Raw genomic sequence first — 12,240 nt, 5'->3', positions numbered from 1 at the left:
CTTTCCCCATGAGCCATCAAATGCATCGCAGTGCATCAATATTATTATTATTTTGCAAAAAATGCTTTAAAAAAACATAAAAATTGAAACCAGATGATGTAATTTAATGTTTCTGATTTCATACCCAGGTAATTTGTTTTAGGTTTCTGTCAAAACTCTCAATTTTATTTTGAAAGCTCGCACCGGAAGTCGCGCCTTTCTTCGCCTCTAACTTGACAGTTTCTCTCGGCTCGCTCAGGGCGCTGCGGGCGTCTTTAGGACCTCGCGGAGCGTTCGGTGGAAGCACATGTTCTCCACTCATAAGACAACACTTCTCGGAGGTAATTGCCCTGGAATTGATGTCATTCCAACGGGCGGCTGAGACAAGCAGCAGCTTTGTGCGCCTGTCACCGTTTTCCTCCTCGACCTCCTCCACATTTCTCACTTTTTTTTTTTGCTTTCTCCCGCACGAGGAAGCCCCTTCGCTTCTTTGAATGGGAGTTGGATCAGCTGTCACCGGTGGGATTTCCTAGCGCGCCGCTCGTGTGCTTGATCGCATTTCAGGAAGTCGTTCCTGCGCATCGGCTGCAGCGGGGCCGCCGTTGGTCGTGCGATGGTCGGCGGCGTAGCGCTGCAGTGAACGACGGTCGGCCGGTCCCGTCCGCGCTTCAGCCGAGGCATCATGAATCCCGAGAGCCGGAGCCTGAAGTTTGTTATTCTGACAGCACTTCAGGCTTTGACTGTCTCTTTGTCCGTGTGTGACAGCGCGCTCTCCGGATCTGCTGGAGGTAAGAGGTGCTTTTCCTCATCCATGTGTGCGTAAAGGGCAGATTCCTTGGTGGTTTCTATCCCTGGATGACACCTGTGTCACCAGGATGCATGGAGGAAGCTTTCATATCAACTGCTATTCTATTCCACTCTATTCTATTCTATTCTATTCTTTATTTTGGCTGTTTTGAGTGAATCATGTTTTATGAAAGCCTTTGTTACCATGCCAGACTTTCAGATCTGTAACACATGTTTGGGGGCTGAACAATGCATCTCCAGTGCAATTTTGCAAATTCAATAGATCCGTGTGAAAACAGCAAAGAGAATTTACTTTATTTATTTATTTTTGTATTTTTAGCTGGTAGTCCACAACCAGCATGCACCTCAGAGAAGAGAGGAGAAGCTGTATAATTGATGACTCCGCTGAAACTCTCTCTGGTAATCAGTGGTAGCACTTGAGGCGTTTTGCTGGTGCTTCAAACATGTTTCAGGGTTCCCAGGGTTACTTCAGTGTCATACGTGACACGAAAAGAAAAGAAAAAGAAAGTCTCATTGTCGGTTTGCCCGACATCTAAAAGGGATGAATGAAAAAGTGTTCAAATGTGTCTGCGTTGTTCCCCCGGCGTTGGGATTCTAACCCCTTTTGCTGGTGCTCGTGACACGACTGAGTCACCAGCATCCAGCTCAGGTCCCCCCCTCAGGTGAGATCCAACAACTGCAACGTGCTATTTGAAGCGGAGTCTGAGCCTGTACCAAAAAAAGAAAAGAGAAAGAGGGGAAAACACACTCGCTGTGGAATCCTGGGAATTAATTACCAGCGAGGGCGAATGTGTAAAAATAAAAAAACGGGACTGGAGCGTGAGGAAGTTGTTCATTTATTCATCAACAGTTCATCGCCATCAGACGTTCGCCTTGATGTGCCTGTCCCCGTGGGTTGAGGCTTGTCAAAAAAAAACCTTCGTTGCAGAGTTCATTGGTGCGTTTTTGCCGGGGTAGTCTGAGGCTATGTATACTGGCGGCATGTTTACCTGCTTCAGGGTCATCTGGATTGATAAATGCATGGTGTGAATGCATTTAATAATCATTAAAAACCCCCCCAAAAAATAGAGAAATACTAGGGATGGACCAAAAATTTGCTGCGGTTGTTGCTTGCACATGTTGTTTCGGCCGAAAATTTATCGCCGAAACAACACGGCCGAAACAACACGGCCGAAACAGGATGTTGTGTTGATGCAAGTAACAACCACAGCAATTTTCGGCCAAAAATTGCCCAAAAGTGCATTTTCGCTTTTTCGGCCGAAAATTTTTGGCGCATCCCTAAGAAATACCATGCATTTAGCGTTCAGCCAATCAAATGTGTGGCTTTGCAGCACAGTAGACCATTTCAAATTGAACACATTTGGGACTAGTATGGATATCACCTTGGAAGAGAGACTGTTTAAACATTTACTTGAGCATAATGAGTGGGAGTCAATAGTGCCCCCTTTTTTTTTTTTTCTTTTTTTTTCTCGAGTCTCTACTTTTGTCCACAGACTGTGCACTTCCATTGCTGCAGAGAAAAGTTGCAGCACTTCAGACCCGTGCAATGTCATGTTTGCATACATATTTCACGCCGCCGCCCTTTGAGCTTTCCCGACAGTTTCCCGCCCCTGTCTGTCCTGTGCGTGTCTCCGTCCTAGCCGGGGAATCATCTGTTGAATGATCCTCCCCCCGTGCTTGAGCTTGACACACTCGGTGTCAGCCAGCATGAGCCGTGAGCAGTGCGTGCCTCTTGCGTGCTGCACCCTCAGACAAATGAAAGTTGAGCTGCTGAATATATTTTTGGACTACAGTAAAACATTCCTTCGGCAAACAGTGTCCTCCCCTGGAGGGACATTATCAGCACGATGTGACCCATCTCAAGTCGGAGGCATTTAGTGTCTTTTCGCTATGAATGGATTCATATCTTCCAGATGAGTTGTTCGGGATATTTAAGACCCGGGGGACTGGTAAGAAGAGTTGGCTGGTGTGTGGCTGCGATTCAGGACAGATTGATCAACCAGTTGCTGTTGCGCAGTGGGGATATTTATATACAAGAAGGGAAGTAACTGGACTGTGCTGATGTTGCCTGACCCTACATGTGCTGCATTACTTTTTCTTTTTTTTCTTTTTTCCTAAAAATCTGCTTTCGACTTATTTGACCTCCCACCCTACAAAAGTTTAAATGAAACCCGAAGCTGGCTCTGGACTTTCTCACTGGGCTTTCACACCCAGACAGGTCAGAGTTGAGCTCGGCGCGTCCCTCCCCCGGCCAAGTTGACTCGGATATCTGTTGTCGGTATCAGATCTGTTTTGGGTTAAGGAATAGTTTCAGTCCACCAAATGATCAATTCTGCAGAGCATTTGACAATCAATAAGGTTCTACTTTTCACAAGTGAGGGTTCTAGTTTTTATTTATCAGTCGTCTTTACATATAGAGTAAATGAACTTCAGTTACATGCAAGCTCCTTCCATCAAGTTGACAGACTTGAGTTTTTAATCTGTTTTCCGTAGCAACAGTCCCAAACTACTATTGCAAAATAAAAAATTTAAAAAAAAGCAGACATATCTTACATCAACCAACAATGATTTGTTTGCTTCAGAGGGGAGCAACTGTAGCAATAGAAATGGAGTAGTTATGGATGTAACTCAAGTTCTATGAATTCCCCCTTATCTGGTTGTCAGGGAGAATGATACGGAGACTTGGAAGCTTTTAATGCTCTAAATAAGAATACAAAAAAGACACTCAGAGGAAGGATTACAGCCTTAAAGAGGCGATCAATGACGAGAACAAAAACAGATTACAACTGGTGTGGCTATTCGTCACTGGAGAGACCTGAAGGAGGAGAAGGGTTTTAAGGGCTGTGGGCGTACATCATTCACACGTGTCGTTGCCAGAAGACAAGGACAAAAGTTCTGCTCCGGAGCTTTAATGCAAATTGCACTCACAAAAAAAAATCTAATTATAATTTGGTATGACCGACCTTTGCTTTCAAAACAGCACCAGTTCTCCAATATACACTTGTGCACAGCTTTTCAACGTACCTGCCAGGCTTCGAGCACCTTGGAGAACTCGGCGTCCCCTCATGTAGTCTGAGACTGACTTAATGATGTTTTAGATCAGTCATGTTTTGGTCATAACATCTGGTGCAGCACTCCTTGTTCTGAGTGTAGGTGAACGTACACATCAGCCACAACATAATGACCACTGAATAACATCGACCATCTTGTGACAATGCAGCGTTCGACTGGGAAACTTTTGGACCTGGCATTAGCGTGGATGTTACTTAGACATGTACCATCCACCTAGACCAGACCAGACCACACCAGGCACCCCCACCCCATACCAATGACACAGCAGGATGCAGCCTGACACACACACAAAAACGTTTTAGGAACAACTCAAAAAAACAAGAAGAACAGCACAAGGTGTTGACCTGGCCTCCAAATTCTAGATCCCAAACTCATCAAGTGTGTGTGTGTGTGGGAACCACTGGAGCAAGCCTGATCCACAGAGCCCCCCCCCCCCCCCCCCCCCCCCCCCCCCCAACCCACTAACAACATTCTGTTGCCAGACACCACAGGACACCCTCAGAAGGCCCATGTCCATTCACTGATGGGTCAGAACTGTTTTAGAGGCACAAGGGAGACCTACACAATATTAGGAAGGTGGTCATAATGTTATGCCTGATCGGTGTAGTCCATTGCGACTCTGGCTGTATTATTAGCGGTCATTGTCTTGCCGCAGAAGAAGGAATCTGGGGCCGATCACTTGTCTCCCTCGTGGTGTTGCACAACGGATAAGAATCCAAACACGAAGAGCCTGAAGCGTTTTCACAGTGTACAGTGACAGCGCACTCAAACAATTGCATTACACTTCAGTTTGCATAATTTCCCAATGTATTGTTTTTATTAAAAGAGTCAGACAGTTCCTCGCTACACGAGAAGACGAAAAACAAACCCAAATCCATAATAAATATCTTTCACGACAGGAAAAGTGCGGCTGGTGAACAGTTTTGACTAGCGGTTCCAGGGTTTTCCTAGTCTGCATACCGGTTCACTGGACTCTTACTGGTACACTAAAGCATGGGTTGCACAAGTTTTGTTGGAAATTCATTGCCAAAACAACTGTCACTGGAACTTGGAGGTCATACCTGCATATACCTTTTTATATTGCTTGTAGCTTTTAGAAATACCAGCGAAAGGCTTTGAGCACTAATCGTTTCAAGAGAGCAGGACGCACTTCCAAGATGAACAAACTACACTGTAGGTGTTTAGGGGAACATGCCACAGCCTCAATAGATTCAATATGAATTCGCTGCCACCTTCCACTGTGATTTGAAACACAGATTTTTATATCTCAGGCCCAGATAATTTCACCTTCCAGCCTGACATCCTGCAGCCCGTTCAGATTCGACTCGACTATTCTGTGAGGAGAAGAAACTAGCCGCAATAAGGTTCCTAATGGGTACATGTGTTAACATTAACAAGACAGGTCGCCTCCCACCTGGGTGAGTTTCTAGCAAATTGGCCCCACTGAAGTTCCTCCGCTGAAAGTTCACTTTCTTTGTCCGTGTCTTTCTGTTTTTACGGCGACGAGCCCGTGATGTGTTTTATTTTTAGGTGAAGCGCATCAAATGGCTGAGGAGCCTTCGTTAAAAGTTTGGCTCAAGCTGACGCCTTAGACTTGTTTTCTCTGCCCACGGTTCAAAAACCAAAAAGATGAAAACCAAAAAATGAAGAAAAAGACAAGTAAAATTGTAATCTAAGCGCACCGCTCAACACTGTACTCATTACCACGAATTACTAACTCAAAAGCTTCCGTGACACCTCCCAGGTATGATGGACAGATGCAAAAAAGGTAAAAAGTTTAGATTAAAACAGCAATATTAATTCATGGCAGATAAATTAGATGAATTTCACGTTCCTTTTTTGGTGCATTTAATGCCCTATCCATTTATTTAGTGTGTCATTAATCTGCAAAGTGAGAAAAACCAATTAACACAATTTATATTAATTTCACAACTAGCTGTATATGAAAATTAAGTAACAGATGAGAGTGTCGGAGCTTTTTCAGCTTCATCAAACTCTCATATCAGGCTTTTGTTGATGTAATGCTCAACTTCTTTCGTGGGCTTTGAGCGTGTGCCAGGCATGTGTTTCCCATGACGGAGAGAACTTCCAGAGAGCTGGAAAAAAATAAAATAAAATAAAAAAATAAATCCATCATAGGAACCACATTAATGAGCTTTCGCACAGCTCTGCTTCTTTCTGACCTCCGTCGCTAAGGCGCGCAGGATCCAGGAGGGGCTGGGTGGGGAGGGCGTAACGGCGGTCGGTCACCCAGCCGGGGGGCGGGGGCGTAACGGCACCAGCCTCTCCGACGACGTTAACCTCCTGCTGAGCCAAGTGGAATTTGTGCTGCAGGACCATCTATTTCCCATTGAGTAATTATGTGCTGACATCAGGCTGGTGTGACAGTAAATGAGTTCAGTGTATGAGAGAGAGGGAGAGCACACAAAAGAGCTATTTACCAGTAGAGGGAGCCCAGTGTTAAACGGTTTGATTATGACCTTAAATCCCCCCCCCCCCCCACCCCGGCACCCCCCACAAAAAAAAATCCAACCATTAACAACTCAGTGTGGCTTTTGACACACAGCTACCTTATTAGATTTAATTTAAGGAGGCCTCGTTTCCAGTGCGCGCAGATTCCTATTACCATGATGTCACCTACAGGTTTCTGCGTTTCCTAATGCATCCCTCAGGGTGTTGACATAATGTCCCCCAGCTGGGTCAGATGTTGACGGTGGAGTCGAGCCAAGATTACCGGGCACTTTTCACCTCTGCACCTCCTTGTGAATCCTGCACCGGTGGCTCCAGTGACAAACTGCAGGTAATAAGGCGAGAATCAGTCAGCGAGGTGATCGATACGCCATTAGGACCCGCTTTTGAAATATGCTGCCTTTTGCTGTTTCGTGTCACTTGAGGCCACGAGTAATAATTATTTTCATTGTCGATCAATCTGAGGGTTACTTACTGGGGTGTTAGTTCTAATACTGATTATGCCCAGTTGCAGGAGCCCAAGGAGGAGCGCTTCTCTGCCTGACCTGTAGCTCCTGGCTTTGTCTTTTTGCACTGAAAAAGACAAACAGTCCTCACATTTGAAATGCTGGAATCTGCAAACTTTAAATCCATTAACTGAATACTTATACCTACACAGATTCCTTCTTCTGTAGAAGGACAATGACCCCTAAAAATACAGCCAGAGTCGCAATGGACTACACAGATCAGGCATAACATTATGACCGCCTTCCTGATATTGTGTAGGTCTCCCCTGTGCCTCCAAAACAGTTGTGACTCATCAGAGAATGGACATGGGCCTTGTGAGGGTGTCCTGTGTTGAATGTTGTTAGTGGGGGCCTTTGGGTCCTATGGGTTGAGGGGAGGGGCCTCTGTAGATCATCCCACAGATACTTGATCAGTTTGGGATCTAGTGAATTTGGAGGCCAGGTCAACACCTTGTGCTGTTCTTCATGTTTTTTTTTTTTTTTCATGTGTGTGCCTGTGTCAGGCTGCTGCCACCAAGGAGTGTCTTTGCTACAGGGTGGGGGGTGTCTGGTCTGGTCTCGGTGGTTGGTACATGTCTGGACCTGGCATTCGTGTACATCCACACGAATGCCAGGTCCAAAAGTTTCCGAGCAGAACATTGAATGGTCACAAGATGGTCAATGTTATTCACTTCTCCTGTCATAATGTTATGGCTGATCACTGTACTTGGATATGTTTGGATATCACGCTGTTAAAGGCAATTTGACGACGTCATCCTCAACCCTTGGAACATCAGATGGGCAATTGTCTATATGCTTTCACGTGATGCAGAATAAGTAATATTTAAGTTAAACAACTAAAAACCATCCTCCACAGAGCCATCAGTGATACACCAATGATTGATCACAGGTCTAGAGAATATTATTGAGCAGAAAAGAGATAAGGAAAGGCAGCCGAGTTCATTGCTTTTGTCTCCAAGGTCACATATGAAAGAGGATCTGCATGATGGGTCTTCCTCCCTATGTGTCATTCATCATTCTGTTCCCAATCACCATTCTCTTTGAATTAGCTTAATTTGCCCCCTCTGATTGGGGATAAATTGAGTTCGTGATACGCCTGCCAATCACTCATTAATAAATGAACAATAGCCATAAACATTAACCAAGTTTTCCCCCCCCTCGCCCCTCGTGGGCTAATGTCACAGCCAACTTATCTGGACTTCAAAACTTTTCTGGATCGTGTCTCCCGCCCCGGTCAGTGCTCTGATTAAAGCCATTAGGACACATGCTTGCCATGCGGATAAAGTCATCGTTTTATTAGATTTTCTTTATTAAAAACACTCGTCCATATGGAACCGATGAGATATTTTCTATTTCATGTGCCTTTTTTGTTACGTTGTGTCATAGCTCCGCTCGAAGCATAGGCCAACAAACTCATCACTCTCCTCTAATTAATTCCACATGCTCTAAGTTCACATCCATTTTGATTTAGAGGTTTGACTAGTAGCCTAAGTAACAGGGGTGGAAGACGCATTTAGGTCCTTTAAGTACCAATGGAGCTGCGTAAATCTACTCGGAGTCCGGCATTTTTAAATTACCGTACAAATTGCATAATTCAATCCCATTGCATCAACTGATAAGTCGCATTTTTGTCCAGTAGCTTCAAGTCGGAGTTCATTTTTAACCACCGATATACTGTTATGTACTTTAGCCTGGCAATTCCCTAACTAGGGCTTGCCCTCCATGACAAATTTAATGTTTAGACTCACGAATTGATTAATGAGGTAGGAAAGAATCATAGAGCATGTGAGCTGCTAATGGCGAGCTTAACCCTACGCAGACTCTACCCTCGTAGCCTGACGTGCACATCCCCAGATATGTAGCTATGCACCACGGCGACACAGACTGCGAGAGCTGTGATTGGTCCTGGGTGATAGCTTCTTTCCGACAACAGATTTAGTTTCAGATCGTTAAAGGTAACTACTGTTTTTTTACAACCATGACCTTATTTCTGGCATACAATATGATCGTTTACTCACCCATATAACTTTTGCGTAATTTGTAGTCGTTCGGGAGATATTTAGATCTATGTATATCCATATAGTGGGAGTGACTGGGGCACCGAAACGCGAAACTCGTTCATTTCACCAATATTTTGTTATCGTATACTAGTGCTATTCCCCGTTCAGTCCGGAGTTACCTGTTATCATCATCCAGGGTCTGTAGATTGACCGGGGAATAGCACTAGCGTACGATAACAAAATATTGGTGAAATGAACGAGTTTTGCGGCAGATATTGCATTATTTAGAGGCTGCGTTTCGGTGCCCCAGTCACTCCCACTATATGGATATACGCAGATCTAAATATCTCCCAAACGACTTCAAATGTCACAAAAGTTATATGGGTGAGTAAACGATTGTATTTTATGCCAGAAATAAGGTCCAGGTTGTAAAAAACACAAAAAACAAAAAAAACAGTAGTTCCCCTTTAAGTGTGACAGGTTTGATAGAGTTTAGCTGGCCACAGTTCAAAAAACAGGTATTAAAATGGACACAGGACACTATTTCCCAGTTTAAATTATTTGAATTGGTTACTGCTACGTGGTATAGCGGTTAGCAATGATGCCTCAAAACAAGAAGGTTCTGGGTTTGGACCCACTGGCCGACTAGGACCTTTCTGTGTAGAGTTTGCAAGTCTGCATGCTCTGCCTGTGCCTGTGTGGGTTCTCCTTGTCCAAAGACATGCTCATTAGGTTAATTGTTGATTCTAAATTGGCCGTAGGTGTGTCTCTTTGTATTTGACCCATCTGCGGTAATACCCCGCCTCTTCCCCAGTGACAGCTGGGATAGGCTCCAGCACACCCACGACCCTCTTGAGGACAAGAGGTCAAGGAAAATGAATCAATCAATCAATCAATCAATGCTGCTACATACACCTATAGGGGGATGTTGCGTTATCTTGCACAGTCACATGTTTCTTTGCTCAGTACAACACAATCTCATGGCAGCTAACATTGATTCGATTGTGTATCCGGCATGACACTGGCTATGAGTTGCGTGGGATGTCTCTAGTCAAACTCAGGACTTTATAAACGTAGGTTTTTACACATCATTTCACTTCATTTTTTTTGTCAGTTATGTCTCTTCAGTTGCTGCTGGGTTACGTTTAGTCAACAAAAACCCTGTATGGTTTAGGAAAAGATCACGGTTTGGGTTAACACACCTTCCAAAGGCATGCTCTGTGTCATTGAAAACATTTTTTAAAAAAGGGGAAAACTTGTGTCAAAGGACATGGATCACTTTATATTTTTTTTCCTGTGACTATTTCACAAAGTCTCTTGACACTGGGCTGGTCGGTAACAGGAAATCATAGACATTTGAAACATGACAAGAGACTGCAGCTAGTAACAAGTGACTATAACTGCCAGGTGTGCACTGGCATTAAGTGCAGCCCAAAAAAAAAAGTGGAGTGAACCTATAATATCCTTTATAATGTTGCAGAAAAAGCAAATAGTCAAGCAGAGTACTTGAAGGCAAAGCGTTCTTAGTTACTATCCATCCCCGGTTAACAGTGTCCACTTGTCTAAATCAATGCTCGAGGCATGTGTCCTCCGCACATGTTTTTATACTGTTCAAAGGATTTTACTTGTCAAAGAGTCTCCTTCACACTGCCAAAGGCGTTGTTTTTCATTTTGAATTCAACATCTTCGAGATCGGAGAGAATTGCCAGTAAAGTGACTTTGGAGGGTGTCCTTGCATGTCAATCATCAGGGTAAGAGTGACTGTCACTTGGAGTGCTATTCACTTCACTGATGCGTGCATCTGATGCCTGTATCTCACAGCGACAAATCATCAAACGTGCACATGAAAAGAACATAACGCTGTTTGTGCTGGGGGAAAAAAAGCAAAGATTATTGTGAATACATTATTATATGGCCGCCTGTCAAGGGGGGAGTTGTGGCTGGTTTGCGACAGAGAAGGCTCTGAGGTTATTAAAGGTTAGGCAGATGTTGATTTGTTGTGGTGGAACAGAATGAGGGGGAAAGGGGAAAGACTGTAGTTGGGAAAGGGCAGAGAGAAAAGACATCTTGAGGTCTGCAAATAACTGAGGAAGCTCAGCTGCTCCATGGGACCAACAGTTCATAAGCTTTGGAGAAGCATTGATTCAAGAGCGCTGGAAAAACCAGGAAGTATTTCTAAATGCCATGAGGAAACTGTAGTTTACCCAGCTAAACAGCCAGATGTTAAGGTTAAAGCTGAATCAAAAAGCATCTTTTTACCTCCATATCACCCAAAGAAGTACTTTCTGTGAGTGTTTGTGTGCTACAAAATCAAAATCAAACCCCGCGAGTTGCGACTCCCAAGGGACTCCAGGATTATCAACAGAGAATATTAGGAGAGCAAACAAAATTCTACTAAATTTTTGTAGTGAAGCATGACTTGGGGGATGAGAATGTAGGTCGGTGTGCTTATTGGATAGTCCGTTGGAATATGTCATTCACTGAGTTGATTATGCCTGTGATAGACTGGCGACCTGTCCGGGATGTGGCCATTGTATAACCGGCCTTTCGTACACCGTGACCCCTCTCCATGTACTTCAAGCAATTGGCGATGTCAAATGGTGATCAACTCATGTTGGCTTTGGAGCTAATAGATATTGAAATCATTGCATTCCCAGAGAAAAGTGAAAAGACATTTGAGTAGATGCGTTGGCCTGTCCAGCCAGTGACGTACATTGGCGGGTCATGGACGCGCCATAGCCTATGGTGCAAAGTACGGAGCTAAGCCATAACCCTAACCCTAACCCACATAGTCCGATGCAAGGTTGTCACCGATCCTGCAAGATATCTTAAAATCTATTGGATTGATTTGGTTTCTAGATGAAATATCCTACAGACTTTACAGATCCCATAAACTTTCTTTTAGCACTCCTACGACACTGACGCACTCAAAGTCCCAATAACATGGACTGGCAAAAACCAGTCCAAGGTGTTTTACTTCTTCTGAACTAATCATCCCTTGACAATTTTGCAACTGTCTACAAAAACCCTACTGGTTGAATTTTGCCCACTTTAGAAGCCGAGATGCCTTTTGACCTACAAATCACTTAATCCAGTGTCAAGCGAAGTCATAAAATTTAATTTTCTTAACAATGCTGCTAAAGAAAGCCAGAATTATCCGGTCACGGGTCTGGTATCACGTTTCCATCACTCACAAGCAAATACACAAAATCACATTTCAACACACACACATACACACAGAGACATACAATCCTCCCACCTAGCCTTTATTGGGGCAATATAAATGGCACAAGCTCTCCTTGTGTACATAGGAACATAAAGGGAGGTGATCATGACCAGAACACTGCTTTATTAAGACCTCTGTTTACACTCTCCTTTATTGGACATATAAATAAGACTTGGTGCCA

General features: G+C 44.1%; 1 protein-coding gene across 1 annotated transcript in view; it reads left to right on the top strand.

Moving 5' to 3' along the window:
* The first annotated feature begins 391 nt into the window (after nucleotides 1-391).
* adam12a (ADAM metallopeptidase domain 12a) overlaps nucleotides 392-12,240 on the top strand; it is an 81,165-nt gene continuing 69,316 nt past the window's right edge. The window contains exon 1 of the mRNA XM_084566856.1: nucleotides 392-767. Within this exon, the coding sequence (XP_084422982.1) occupies nucleotides 662-767 (106 nt within the window). The 5' untranslated portion in view covers nucleotides 392-661. The remainder of the gene's footprint in view (nucleotides 768-12,240) is intronic.

This window comes from Chelon labrosus, assembly GCF_963514085.1.
Source record: "Chelon labrosus genome assembly, chromosome: 19".
Classification (NCBI taxonomy): domain Eukaryota; kingdom Metazoa; phylum Chordata; class Actinopteri; order Mugiliformes; family Mugilidae; genus Chelon; species Chelon labrosus.
This window is presented reverse-complemented; position numbering and strand designations above follow the sequence as displayed.